The following is a 15,873-nucleotide window of genomic DNA, read 5'->3' on the forward strand; positions in this document are numbered from 1 at the left end:
TGCAGTGAGTCAGATGTTGTCCCTTTTTGAGAATGAATCATTTATAGATCCGTTTTCTCTTCCGTCTCCCTCTGAAAAGCTAGTAAACAATGCTACAGGAGCAGCAGCCCTGCTTGAGGTGGAGGAGAGCCTTTTAAATTGTCATGATACAGGCAAACGATTGCTGCAAACCTTTGTTAGTGAGAGGTTCATAGTTGAAAAAGACCAGTCAACAAAAAAAGTCATTCTTTGATCCAATGGCACGGGTTAAAATAAAAACCATGGCTCTGTCTAAGTCTGTTGTTCAAACGGCCACAAAATCTGTTCAGATGAATTGTGAGGAGATGTATCTTCGGCTTTTAGCCATTAATACATTCAAAAAGGTGTCTTTGCAACGGGTTTTATCATTTGAAAATGCCCCAGTCCCTCTTAGTTTGTTCACTGATGAAGGTTCCATAACAATGACAAAGAAATCCGACTTCCTAGACAAAATTGAAGGTCTTGTTAAAGATGAGGTTATTTACAGTATCCCAGCTGCTTCTGATTGTATTGTCTTTGATGCTATTGTCCAAATGCTTCAACCTTCATCAAATAGACAAATCACTTACTCGGAAATGGCTTCAGAGTTTTGGAGATGTGTATTAGCCAGCAGTTATGGTATCAAACACATCCATGTGGTTTTCGATAGGTATATGACTAACAGTTTGAAGGCCCAAACGCGCCAAAAACGGGGTGAAACTCTTTCCCATGCGCCAGTTACAATTCAACCAAATATGCAGATCAGGGACTGGAAAAGTATACTGACCAGCACTAAGAGTAAAAGTGAGTTGACTAAACTTTATACAGAACACCTTGCATTGCATACCCATGATATTCTTGTCAATGGTGAGACATTGTTTGTTGCTGGTGGTATGGGTACAAAGGCTTTAAAAGTCACCGGTCTGTCAGTAGCATTTGTTGGTGGCCTAACATCCGACCAGGAGGAAGCAGATATTCGACTGATATTTCATGTTGCACATGCATCTGATTTAGGTGCAAATACAATTGTTGTTGCTAGTCCGGACACCGACGTGTTTGTTCTCCTTGTACATCATTTTGATCAGTTGAGAGTTGAAAAGATATTTTTCAAAACGGGTCGTAAAGTGGCGTATTCTGATCGAACAAGGTATATTCTAGTTCATTCCGCAGTTGAATCTCTTCAGCCAGAAGTTACACAAATATTGTTACCGGTATTTTGTATCACGGGCTGTGATACATGTTCTTCATTATTTGGTATTGGTAAAAAGAGAGCTTTCCAAGTCATAACCAAATTGGCAGAGCACGTCAGTAATCTTGCAGACCTTGGGGCTCAGTCCACACTTTTACCTCAGACAAAGGCAGCAGCTGTTGTTTTTGTTGGCTGGTTGTATGATCAAAACAATTGTAAATCACTGAATGTTTTAAGAACAAATCTTGTTCTTGCAAAAACAAAAGTAAAACCAAGGAAACTTCCTCCAACCAATGACAGTTTCATGCTCCACTTGCTTCGATGTATGTACCATTGTTGATCTGGAGAGGTGCATTATCCCCAACACCATTGGCTGATCCAGTGGACTATGGTTATACTGTTGATCCACATTCAGGATTTTTTATTCCTCAGATGATGACACAGGCTGCAGCTGCCCCTGAATTGCTAAGTGATTTGGTTTGTTGTTGCTGTAATTCATGCAAAGATGATTGTGTTTGTTGTTCGAATGAGCAACCTTGTACCGAAGCATGCGATTGTAAGGGGTGCTTGACAAACACAAGTTCATGTCAGAACTTGTTTACTGAACTTGCAGATGTTGAGTTAGAAGATTGCTAAATTAGCTTTATGATTTTATTAGTTCCCAGAAGTGTTATTAAGATGCACTTGTATATACTCATATGCAAAATTGTAAAAATTATTTGTATATGCCTACTGTTATTTTGTCAAAGATATCAAATATTAGCAACCATCTTGGAAGTCATTATGTTATCCATCGTTGATTTAATGAAGTTAATTCATTTTGAAAAATGATATCATTGTTTAAATATCACTATTTTGTTATTTGTTCATTAATAAACGTTGATCTACTTACACACTTTTATAAATATAATCATGAAAAATTGTCCATGTTGCCGGGAATCCAACCTAAAGGTCAGCTATCTTGGATAATTTTTGCTCGCCACTGTTTATGCAAATTTATGCTTTTACCTTGATAATCATGCTTTGATACAACATAATTGCAGGTGCCAGTTGCATGCAACCTAGCATTTTTTTCCTCACAATGAAACTTTAAGATAATTCTCAATCTTTCGTCCGGTTTTCAGAACCGTTTCAATTTACCCCACCCATCTGAAACAGCTTTTGGTTGGATAAAAATTGGTTAAAACTCATATAAAAATATATTTATTTATGTATAAGTAATTAAAGTTATCTTATAATACAAGAAAAAGTTACTGGATGCAATTATTCAAAAGATATATGTTAGAATTCCACACTCTCTTGCAAAATTTGGGCATTTATATATATATTATTTTGTATAAAAGTTATATTTTCCCCTTTTTCCCCCTATGTCATTACTATAAAGCATAAACTATGATCATTCTTACAGTTTAGGTGAAAGATAATGTAGAAACGAGATGAAAAGGTCCATTAACAAGGCAAAAAAGAGCAAATTTGATTTTCAGATTTTGGCGGCCATCTTTGTCGGCCATCTTGGATTTTCTCGGCTCGCCGCCATTTATGCCAATTTATGCCGGCAGTCTGATAAACTTCAGACCTTTCCGGTCATTTTGGTATATAACATGAAATGTAGCAAAGGGGGGTCCGGGTTACCCCTTTTAATAGTGGCCTTTTGAGCTGAAAGTCACCCCACCAAAATGCAGGGAAACAATGTGGTAGCAATTAGAACTGTTATTTCAATTTTATCATAATGTGATCATTTATGGCAATTTGAAATAACCTCTAAATAATGATATATATTCTTATTGTGAGTCCTAAACAATTGACTGCTGGTCTAACTTCACTTTCAGGAGTTTTATCCCGTCACACATAGTAGGATGTTTCCAAAACAAAATACATACAAACATGTCAAAAGTATAGGAAATATGATATCAATTCATCATGCAGATATAAAAATGGGGATAACAAATGTCCATGGGTTAGTTTTGGCATCCTCATTTAGGCAGATTTCAAAATGTTTTGTATTTCAATTGAATAGAACACAGCAGTGACTTCAAGATGGTACCAGCACCAATAATGTCGTCCTATGTACCGTCCATCAATTGTGAAATTGTTTCCCATTTAGTTTTTTTTCTTGATAAGTTTTTATTGTGTTTATCCGATATTGTTCAGCTTCGTGTGGGCTCAGGCTTGCAAGAATGAATAGGGACTTGGACCCTTGTCTGTCATTTTAAGGTTTTCACTAGTATATACTGACTGAAACTGTTCATTCAGAATGTAAGCTCTCTTGGGAGGTGCTTTTGTGTAGTCATTCACGTGTTAAAGGAAGGATACAAGACGGAACTTTACTTTCTTTTTTATTAAATTGAGATAATTTAATTCAATTTCTCTCAAGGATGACTCCGTACATACTACAGAAATATATGAAAAGGTAGGTTTATGAACCCTGTTAAGGGGTCAAGCGGTCAAAGGTCACAATTTTTTTTTACTATTCACACACGAGGGGCATGATAACTTACTGGGGTCGCTGCCCATATGGATAGACCGGTGGTGTTTTAAAATGAATTCGCTGGTATAGCAGCGTAAGGTTTAATTTATTTTGTGGACAGTTTGCACTATTTCTGTATAAGTTTTAAGATCACTCTTTTCTACGATTTGTGAAAGGGGATGAATGTATTTGACAATGGGTAATTTTCCGGAAACAAAATGCATCATAGCTTTGAGTAGCTACCTAGCGGAACCCTGTTTTACCTATGTGTAAGCAGCTGCTAATGACTGTAGATACAATACGTAAATATCATTATGTTTTCATACTTGTCTTCAAATGCAAACTTTCCGTATTTCCTTTCTGTTGTGAACATAAGTTATCAATCATGGAAATTATTCCAGTCAATGTTTTGAAGATTGAAATCTGCCTTAAAATGGTTCCAAATCCTACGCTGTATTCCTTTTTATACGATACAAATTAACATTTTTGTTCACCAAGTTGCCATCGTTATTAATGTTAATGACACAATCAATAGCATTAGATAAAACAAAAAGCCTTTTAATTATTCTTATTAGGTGAATAAACCTTTTCCTAATTTCCAAAGAAACTTATTTGACCGACCCTAGTGGGTAGAAAGAGAAAAACGGCTGGTAATAAAATAGTATTTACTTGTTATTGCTTAACTCCTTAATAATTAGAGTGATAATTAATCATGCACTCACAAGCCTTAATAATGAGTATACAATGGAAACACACAAGGACAATACAAGTAGCCAACACTATAAAAAAGAGTCTGTTTAAAGGCTAACTATACTCTAAATGAGAGACGCACCATGTACAACAGAAGACAGACTCATCAATCACACATGCATCAACATATCGTTATTGATAAGGCTAGATTTTGTTTAAGATTTTTGTCTGATAAATTGAACCATATTTTACATATTTTATGAAATACTTGGACAAAAACAGATTACCTAACACCGCGGTATTGTTAAACAACATTTTGACAGCATATAGAGGCGTTAAAATATCAACATCACAAGTGAGCACTTCTTACAATCCATATTCCCATGAAACTGTACAGGATTAAAAATAAGCAAAACACAAATACTTATGCAATGCTTTGAGTTTGTATTTCAATAAATTTGATTACATCTCAATAACGTTTGATGTTCTTTAAACATTTCTAGTGCATTTGCTGTACATAATCAAAACACTTGAAGTTGAATATCAATTTAAGGCGCTTGAAGTTGAACGTAACAGTGTTCAAATGTTTTAATGTATTTCAGGTAGAATGGATGAGTGATAAGATCATGCGCGCATTTGAGGATCACAGGACCAACCCTTATCACTTCAAGAACCTCAAACTGTGTCACAATCTCTCTGAGCTAGGAAAGATACCAGAACCAAAGGTAGATCGGTGGTGTACTAAGTCTGATATATTTAGAGGAACATCTCAAAGCTTTCATTGCAAGATTTGACAAATAATTAAGATGGTCAGAAGAGTATTTCAATGAACAACATGTATTGTTATACTGTTATTAAAGGGAATACTAGTTATGCCGCTTTACTCAAAGGTTGTTCCATTATCCTTATACCGTATCCTCTGTTTAATGTCAAGCAAGAATATCTGCAAAAGCAATTGATAAAATGAATAGTAAGTCTACAGATGTTACCTAAGGTGTACAACTTTGAAATAGCACTTCTTAAAAGAAGTCTTTAATTTTCGAAATCAGGTAAAAATTACACTATTTATTATACATACAGAAGCACATGATATAAAATGAGTATTTAGTCTAAACATGTTGGTTTAGGGGAACAATTTCGAAATAAATCCTATCTCTATGTGCTTTGATAATTGTGTTCTTTTTGGTCTGAGTAAAGTCGGTCAGATGAAGAAGTAATAATTTACCGTTTTTATGTTTCTCTAATGCATTGTCCGTAAAGCAGACATAAATCTTATTTCAAGATAGAGAGAACTTCCTGTTACAATGGCGCTTAATAAGTTGATTCTACTAAGTAGCATTTAAATTGCCATTCACACGTGTACAATTACAAAAAAAGTTTTCTTGCAGTAAAGCAATAGGTATACATCTCCTTTCACTCGTCTTAAGTTTCATTTTAAGTGGGACGAAATATTAACAGCAACTTCATTTGGGCATCCAGATAAAAAGGGAGTGATTCATATCTTTTGAGACCTCAATGCAGTACTTTTATTGATAAGTCAACTTGTTACAAGGGATAGCGGCGAGCCCCTGGGGCTCAGACTTAAATCAATTACAACTTCATTGATTATGATTTCATTAATATTATTATGTTAATGCGGAAACTGGTCTGAGGGAAGTATTCGTTAGTTATATGAGTTTAAGATAACAACTGCTTTTCATGAAATTAAAGAACATGCTTAAGACTGGTTAATGTGTCTGACTTTTAAGAGTGTTCGTTTTTGACGTACTAGGCTCCTTACAAATGATCGCTAGTGCTGGTCACTACCATGTAAACATATGCAACGTGATGGATGTATATGCGCCTAAAGCTGTCTTCACAGACAAATTGTATAAACTACCATACGGAAAACATACAGTAGGCCCTAACAGCGTGTTGATGCACCACTGATTAGCCCTACAACAGCGTGTTGATACACAACTGAACTGTTAGATGCAACTGCCAGTGTGTCCTTACCAGCGCTATTCCGTCGTTCATCATTGTAACAGATACTAAAAATTTAACATCAGAGAATATCTGGCATTTTTCTGAGGATCTTTTACGCGTTTGCACTTGTTAACGCCGAAATTAATTTCCTTTGTTAATCCACGTATTTTCATAAAAAATCCCATAAGAGTTATATTAAACACTGGCGCAGATATTAAGTATATGTAAAGGTTTTGTTAAAGATTTATTGATGTTTTATGGTATAGCATTTTTTTTTACAACACTGTCATCGTATTGCAATAATATAAATGCTATCAAGGTCGTAATGGCCGCTTAACATGACTTGCAAATTTCGTCCGTGCTGTAACTTTGTTCTGCGGGTAGGGAATTTAAAATGACTTTGCACAAAGTGTCCAATTTATCAAGACGATTTGCCACTTTCCTACCTCAAAGTTGAAGGTCACGCGTAGAGATTAAACATTATGGAATGCTGCATATTTGAACATAGATGAGATTATAGTTGGTCGTGTCCGAGCAGTAACTTTTGCATGCACGGAGAAATGTTAAAATAATTAGGCACATGCCTGCTCAAAACTTCAGGTTATCCATAATGCAGTCTGGCATATGATTATAGTTTACATAGCTCTTCATGTAGGTAGAAACATGAGTAATTGCGTAATCAATTGAAATGAATTTCACTTCGAGGGTATTCGTCTCTTACTGTGACAACTCGTGGTAAATGGTGTCAAATAGTCCGTTATGGTTTAATAAAAGTGTGTTTAACATCTTGGAAGATAATTTTCTAGTCAATATTTCCTGCCGTGAGAAAGATAATGTTTTGGGTTAGATTATAAAAAAAAAATTCAAACGATATTGCCCTTGTCTCTTTATTCCCCACTGGGGTTAAACAATTTATCCGGACAATGTCTCAACAAGTAATTGTCCTTTATAGTACATGAGAAAGAATTCTATTCATTTTGTAGACATCTAAATCATGTCATGTTTTTTTTCTGCCAGAGAACAACAAGAGAGCTGGGAAACATTCGCAACCTTGCATATTTTTTCTTAAGTGTTTGCTATAATGTGTTTAACAAAATCAAATTTACAGTTATACGTATTTGGTTATTTGAAGCTGTTTCCGCCACCACAGTGTTGCTAATGAGATTTGTTTACAACGTGTAAAGTATCTCTCAGCATGAACCGCTATCTGCCACGATTAAAGGGGTATAAAACGACATAATTGAGCCTCATATATATTATCAAAAGTAATGCACATTTGTAAATGCAATATGGAAATCCATTTCAAATCAACTGACCAAACAATGTTTTTTACAGAAATGAAATAAAATAAATAGCGATACACAAAATATTGTAAATAATAGCAACGTTTATATGCCTATTTCAATTTTTGTTTAAATTTGCTTTCACACGACTTCTGCTTTGTCTTAGCACAAGTATGTTAAACTCCTTTCGAAAATTGTCATTGAGCCACCCGTACATGAAAGGATTAATACACGCTGAACCCATTGCGAATATTTTGAGGAGAAGATCAAATAGTTTAATATGACTTCCGGGAATGATGTTTGGGTAAAACTCGAACAATAGTGCAAGCATTGTCCAGGGTGTCCAGCAGATTGCGTAAAACAAAACTATGGCAATGAGTACTTTGTTCGTTTTGTGTTTATGCCGTTTTTCCTTCTTTTTGATAGGTCTTCGTCTCAACACATTACCGATTCGTATGTATAAGAATGATGTCACTATTAGGGGCATAAAATATTGAACAACTAGAATGGAAACAGTGTAGGTATGTCGAAGTTTCAAACTTGTCCACATTTCAGAGCAGTATGTTTGATAAATCTTAAGTTCAGGAAAGTCAATTACTGTGTACTCCATTTGAATGAAAAGTGGAATCGTCAGTACTACAGCAAGTGTAGCTATAGAGACAACTAGCCCAACAGCCATTTGGGATGTCATGCGTTTGCGAAACGGATGAACTATGAGTATGTATCGATCAATGGCAATCATTAGAATCGACATGGTCGAAACGAACACCGGTATACCATAGGTGGGCATGACGACCTTGCACAGCGCTTTTCCAAATGCCCACTGGTTTGTGAGTTGGTAATGAAGCTGAAGCGGCAAGTTGAACACGCACAGCAGAATATCAGAGACTGCCAGTCCCAGGATGAAGATGTTCGTTGGCACATGCAGGTGCTGATGTTTTATAAGAACACACACTATTACCATATTTTCCAGGAATCCAAACAGAATCACAATACTGTAAATCACTATTGTAGCAATTCTCCATCTTTGGTCATGCAGAATGTCCAAATTCTCGGGTTGTTCCTGGCTGAAGTTGTCTAATCGTCTTTGAATTTCTTCGAATGACATGTTGGCAAAGTTTACGTATATTCCTGTAGAACCATAGCCAATCGTTGTGGCATCGGTTGTAGTTTTCTCCATGGCTGTGGTGATGCCTGGTCTTTCTTCAAGATGCATCTGAGTAAATGGTTTGCTGCTAGGTATTCTTATATATGTAACCCCGATCCTGAAAATTAGCACGTTCACTCCTAACTAATATCATCTATAGATTTTTCATGACCTTTCCTGCTGTTTAACATATTGCATACTGATAATTATGCCTTATATTATTGCAAACTTAGTGACAATATATCTGCGGTTTGGATATTGATTACATAGTTACTTAAAACAGTCACACGTCTATTCATGGCCAGATTCATGGTAACTGAGCAGTTATTAAGTACCAACTTTGTGTTTCACCGTTTTAAACTATGAGGGAGTTAATGATAGAGGATTCTTCGACGATTAAACCCCTTATACATTGTTACTGTTAGGAGCGGCATTTCTCTTTTAGATTTTCTACTGTCGAAGTTTGAGGGCATTTTTCTTGTAAGAAAGGCATGAGTGGATTTCATGCCTGAAAAGGAAAGATAAAATATCAGCATTTCTACAATAAGTGCTTTTTTCACAAGATTACTTTTACCCCCATAAAATATTCATGAAACCAATGTGTTAATATTACAACAATTGTGCCATCTGTATAGAAACTCAACGTTCATGAACAATATTGAAAACGTTATATAGTCTGTTACACGTCATTTTATCAAGTAATGATATGAAGTAGTCCTACTGAGTTCGTTCAAATCATTTACATTATTTATCATTGTTCAATCGTATTCAAATGCGGGTTAAAGAACAAATCTTTGACTAGAAAAAAGGTTAATATAATTTATAATTCTGCTATTAATGTGTTTAATAAAAAAATATTTAAGTATGTCATTCTAATGAAGAAATCTTAAAATTAAAAATATCAATTAGATATAAACATACGATTAGGTTGTTACGTTTTTCAGGTGATATTTCAAGGCGCTGTAGTATGTAAATATGGTTTTGTGGTCTATCTATGTTGTGAGTCTCTTGTTCAATGTAAGTTAGCCATTTAAACAGCGTTTTTGTTAACGTTATGGCTAATGGGCTTCTCCACGAATTTTTCTTTGTATTATTAAGACCATTTTAATTGCATTGGTAAACGATTTAAATTGTTTGTTTGTTTGCCTTTTGTTCCATTAAATAAACTCCCAATTTTCTTTTGGCTGATGGGCTCCTTTATGTTGCATTTCCGTGCAGTTATGTAAGGCCTCAAAACGAACACACGGTGATAAAAGCTGTTGTAAGGCAATACTCATTATTGCAGTAATTGTTGTAGTAATTCCCCGTCATTTGACATAATAGGCAAGGATTTGATTGAAGCCTTTCCTTTCAATGTATTGATTAAGGGATTACACTAACATGGGATATATTCATTTTGGAATTATTTTCAGAACAGATAAGCTTTAGGCCTGCAGCCAAATGTCTTACTGGTGTCTTTATTGCAATTTGAATCTCATGCAATCCACCATTAGCAATCATACACTTTCTGTAACATTATATATATTAATTCTTACAGAAAGGCTTCAGAAATAGCTTAATTCCTCTGATCTTCCCTCAAAGTTTATAACTTTAGTCTTAGAAATAATCCATAAACATTAGCATTTTAATAACACTGTATTTAGAAACTACATTTTTGGACTTTGATATGTATTAAATTGTTTTAAATTAAGAAAATATTCCCTAAATGACAATTATAAATTGCGTCAATATATAGAAACGCTCTGTCAAAACTGCAGCTTATGCAGACGTGTGAAGGTAAAGAAAGATAAAATAATATAAATATTTTTTTATACGATTTTGATATTATCCTTTTTCTGTTAAAGTTTAAATATTCCGTAAAGATGAAGACATGATTAAGCGGCAATGTAATTCAAAGCATGTTTTTACCATTCCTTTCAGAAAGTAATGAATTGAATCCACCTTGATCTTATATCCTCGAACTATACACGAATTATCTTTGATGTAGCAACCTTTTTTTAGATACTTCAGCACCCATGTTTATAATTTATATTCTGTTCGCTATAATTAACCACATTCGTTTATTTCTAAAGCCCTGTAAATTTCTTGGGATATTTCCTAAAAATATTCAGTGTATAGTAAGTATTCAAATATTTAATGGAAACTGCAACGACAATACTAAAGACTAAATCTTACAAACTATGAAATTGTTATAAAACACTAAGACCATAGCCAAATTAACACAATGCAATGATAAATGACATAATCACTATGCTACAGGATAATTATCACAACTGTTTTGGATTCAAAACTCATCCTTATCTTGACTTGATGTATTGTGGCTACCGGTGAAATTAGTATACATGGGTGTACTCAATATGTACCCAAACCATAACTAAGTACTTCTTATTGTGATTTGTGTTTGTTGCCATCGTTTCATTCTTGAACTTGAATTACCTTTTTAATTTAAGCTCATAATTGTTTGCTCACATTGTTGATATATTGTAAGGCAGTAGTATAGTTAACCTACAGATGTGTATAAATGTTTATGACCGAAGAAAAACGGTCAAAATAGACGAAACAAAATATGTCGTTTATTGCGATATTATCAGTTATTAATATATGCCATACTGAACAATGAAAATAGCTGTCTTTAATAGTGACATTTATACTAACTGACGTGAGGGCAGAGTTAGCAGCATTGATTGTATGCCATCAACAACCTGCTCAGACGCAGTGGTATTGAATACATCAATTGCATGTCACAAACATTCACTTTGGATTGAGACAAATGCCGACATTAATGACTTGTTACCTACACTCCAACTGTTTAGAAAGTTGATAGGAAACACGTCAAAAGAAGTCAAAAATTGGTATAAAACAATTCGTTCACTTAAGCTTAAGCATAATGCGTTCCATTTGTGTAGTTGGAATACGATACATTACAACATTCATTTTACAGACCTCTGTTTCTTGAAACATCTTAACTTTCATATAAACAGGATCGCTAAGCTCACTCTTTTTTCGTTGGGTACAAATCGGCAGTTTTGTCCCTTTAAAGAGGTTAACGGTTTATTTTTAAAGGAATTATTCTTATATTTTTTTTTCTTTTCTAACGTCCTGTTTATGCAACCGAATTCGCTAAATGAAATAAAATACTTAAATACTTAAACATGTTTCGCTGGACAAGTTCTTCGAAAATATCGGGCCTGTAGACCAAATGTGAAAGACGTGCCTTCTGTCATATTATAGAGAAGCAATAGTTATTCTAATAGACAGTTACTGCAATTGCGCTATTATTGAACATCAGTAAGTATTAAGCTTAGACATATACCACCACTTAGATTTGCGTCGAATGCAATTTTAACGCCTGCCTTGCCACCTATAGATTCATCGGCGTTTACAGAATTTCTGCTTTAGTTACGAACCCCCGTCATTAGTGTGAAAAAACAACAACACACACACACACGCACAGAAAAAATGATACTGCAATCAACAGTAAGCCAGTGATGTACACTAATGTGAAGATATGCCATCAAAGGTCAGTCAGTAATTTACACTGCCATCAACAGTTAGCCAGTAATGTTCAAAATCCATACTTTTATATATACCATGATAAATTTCGTTTTTCAACAAATTCAATAGTTGAATGTTTCAATGCACCTATTAACAACTTAGTGTTTAAATCTTAGATACATGAAATTGGTTGACATCCTCAATAATAAACCTGAAAGCAACTCAACTTTGTAAATACTTTGTATTAGGTGAAATAGGTGGTAGTTCATTTCAAAACTATTTTGCATACACATTATTATGGGTGTTTGTTAATTTCAAAACTGTTTGTATCCTTTTATCGCTACAATATCTTAATGTTAAAGTGTCTGCAATCGCTACTATGTAACAATGAGTGAAAAAAACTGCAGTCGCTACAATATCACAATGATTGAATAGTTCTGCAGTGGCTCTCCAATTGTTTTTATCATGTTATTTGTCTACGATTGTGAACCTGATTGATAAATAGTGACTGTTTATTTCAGTCAAACTGACATAATTTTTTCTCATAAAATGAAAGAAATGCCTTCCTCTCTTATCATTCAATCAAATTATTAACAACAACACACCAAATATTTAAGATAAACATACCATTTTTTATCCGTATGGATTTTTCATAAAACAGTAACTTTTACGAAAAAAGAAACACAACTGTAGTTTCATTTGAATCACGTAGTGGAATCATTGGCTATATAAAACTCACCCCCATTTTCCGCATTTCTCGAAATAACTTATGTCCGTTTAAACAGAATTAAACTAAGCTCACTATTTTGTTTTGGTCTAAGTCGAGTCATATTTTCAAGTGTTTTTGGATTTGAAAAGGAATGCCTTATGATGATCTCAAAAATGTTTATTTAGTTAAATCAAGATTAACTTTTAGTTTCATAAAATAAGCTACTTAAGCTTGTAATGCTAAAGAACTTTCGGGAAATTTGGGCCTGCTGTTTTAGAAAAAAATAATTGTTTTAAATTATTGCTGTTTCATTTCGGAAGAAATATGATTCTGTGCATAATTAAAGTTCCATTCTTTGTTAGTGCCTTTTTGATAGGACAATTACATCAAAAACAAGAGGTACCTTGAAATAAACATCGTGAAATAAACATAAATGATTTCAGAACCAATTTCAAAAGGGGTCTAAGCCTCTTTTCCCTGCTGTGGGCATGACTCTCTCATACTCAAGTAGACCACCTGTTACTTTTAAGGATTGACGACTACCAGCTGTTAGAACCCATGAATCGTTCTTTTGCAATAAATATATTATTGTATGTATGTAACAGCTGTTCATTGTTAATTGAGGAATTATATATACAGTGTACTCTGATACCTACTCTGATGTACTCTTTAATCATATTTTTTTTTTTAAATAATTTTAAGTTTGTTTGTTATTGTCAACGGAGATAATTGTTATTGAAGTATCAGACATGTTTAAATTATCACAGCTTAAGTTAAGGTATTTGTATAACATTGAAAATGCTTACAACATAATTATTAGAACATCAAGAAATAGATGTTACCGTATCTTTTAAAAAATCTGTTTGAATTATGTTGTATTTTTCATTAATCTAACTATTTATTGTTACGCCGTCGATAATTTGTTGGTGAATACACTTGATAAACCTGTCTTTCAGTTATAACTACATACTAATACTTAAATTTTGACACATATAATCGTCTGTAGTCGTTAATTAATTTGTCATTACCTGTACTTTAATAATCCTGCCATTTCACATGCGTGCGCATCTCTGTTTTGACACAACGCAATGCTTGATTACTTTTCCACTACTATATTGTAACAACTCTCATCTCTCCGATACATTGATAAACGTCACTGCTGTTTGTCTAGGCTTCGTGAGAGGAGTTTATCTTGAGCTTGCTGTGAAAATATCGGATAATTGCTAGCAATTCTTTCTTATGATTCCTTTCATGTGACATTTTCATCCTCTTCTAAGTTGACCATAATGCCCTAATTGTCTCTATTTTCCATGACATTTTGTTGTGTATAATGGCATAATTAAAGAGAACAAGTCTGCCTCTGTAAATGGTTAAGATATCGTTGTTAAAAGGTTAATGACAACTAATGTTAAGAACACATTATTTGCCATCTAGCAATCCCAACTACTTCTGTCAACGAGTGTTCCATATGCAAGGATTTTTCAAATATCAAAAACCTTGCTCTATGATATGTACAATCTTGTTATAAATCATATTTTTTCTCTCGGACAAAGTGTCCTTTCCGTGCAGAAATGGTATCGTGTAAGGATTAAATGTTTAATAACATCAACTATTTTTTTACCCAGGTCAGGTTTTTTTTTTATCGGTCAGGCGATCAACATAATGTTTTATCTTAACATTTTATTATTAATAATTAAAGTTAATAAAACTACTACTGATAATAATGAAATAATTATTGAAATTATGATGATGATAATAAAAATAATAATGAACACTTTCACTCGGGAACATTAAATTACTACCTAAATATGCTAGAATGCTTCATTTGAAGCCAGTGCCGACAAGGAATGGGATTTTAACCGGTTTGACTAAATGTACATTTATTAATTCGTCAAATATTTCAAGTGGTAACGAAATCATAAAGTTACCTGCAACAGTTAAGTAGTTAAATGAATTTGATGTAAAGTAGTTCAACACGTCGTAGCATTATTTGGTGCTGCCGATGCCTTAACTTATGTTATAGTTTATCGGAAAAGATACATTTTAATCATTTAAAACATGCCCCATTATGAATGTCACAGGGCGTTTTCAATTGACATGTCCATGTACTTGATACGAACCAGAGCATCGAATGTCACTTAACGAAGAATCGGACACATGTACTTGTTAATTAGATCTTGAAAACCATATATATGTGCAGTTAATATCCATTGCGTCTTGTTTAATTAGTTTTACTAGAGTTTAAATTCGACATTAGTCTATTGTATCTCAAATTCAATAAGACTCCTCAATGTCGCTTCATCTCACTTAACAAACACATTTAGGTCTGATACAGTAACTAAGTCAGAAAGTATTAAACGTTTATGACATGACCGATTTTACTTCTTGGATGAGTTAAAAACATACGTCATTATTGCATGTAAATGCTGAAACTCGTCTCCTTGTACTCCTCCATCGCTTTAGAGAGCAAACTTCTGAAATTGATGTAGGAGACGAGTTATTTCTGTCTACAGGTTTTTATCAATATTTTGGTTTAGCAGGGAATGCGTGATGTTGGTGTGTAATACGATTCAAGCAATTTTCTCCAACATTTACATATTTACCACTTCGCACAGCATTCAGGATATGAAATATCCACTTTTTGCAATTCGCTATGTTACTACAAATTTAAAAATGTTTTAAGTTACAACCTATTCCTTAAATGAAAGGGCACCAGGAACCATTAACATTTTAGTTTGAATCATGTTTTACGGTCAATGTTTCATGGCGACAATTATAGAATAGATACAGAAAGATACATAATTAGCACGCTCACACCTCGACTCACAGAATTGTCAACGCTCATAACACTGACATGTTTGACAAAGAGATAAGCGATCCCTATGTTTTCTTTGTGCTACGAAGAACGTGACTGTAAGTTCTTGATGCTTG

General features: G+C 34.0%; 1 protein-coding gene and 1 pseudogene across 1 annotated transcript; one reads left to right on the forward strand and one right to left on the reverse strand.

Moving 5' to 3' along the window:
* Positions 1–260: 260 nt before the first annotated feature.
* Positions 261–15,873, forward strand: part of LOC128208562 (cleavage and polyadenylation specificity factor subunit 2-like) — a 32,171-nt pseudogene continuing 16,558 nt past the window's right edge.
* Positions 7,578–14,071, reverse strand: LOC128209391 (prolactin-releasing peptide receptor-like). Its single transcript, XM_052913413.1, has 2 exons — positions 13,971–14,071; positions 7,578–8,856 (listed from the first exon to the last, which is right to left on the reverse strand). Exons 1-2 carry the CDS (start codon positions 13,991–13,993, stop codon positions 7,710–7,712), a joined length of 1,170 nt encoding a protein of 389 aa, XP_052769373.1. The 5' UTR covers positions 13,994–14,071; the 3' UTR covers positions 7,578–7,709.

The sequence above is a fragment of the Mya arenaria genome, chromosome 11 (genome assembly GCF_026914265.1).
Source record: "Mya arenaria isolate MELC-2E11 chromosome 11, ASM2691426v1".
Taxonomy (NCBI): domain Eukaryota; kingdom Metazoa; phylum Mollusca; class Bivalvia; order Myida; family Myidae; genus Mya; species Mya arenaria.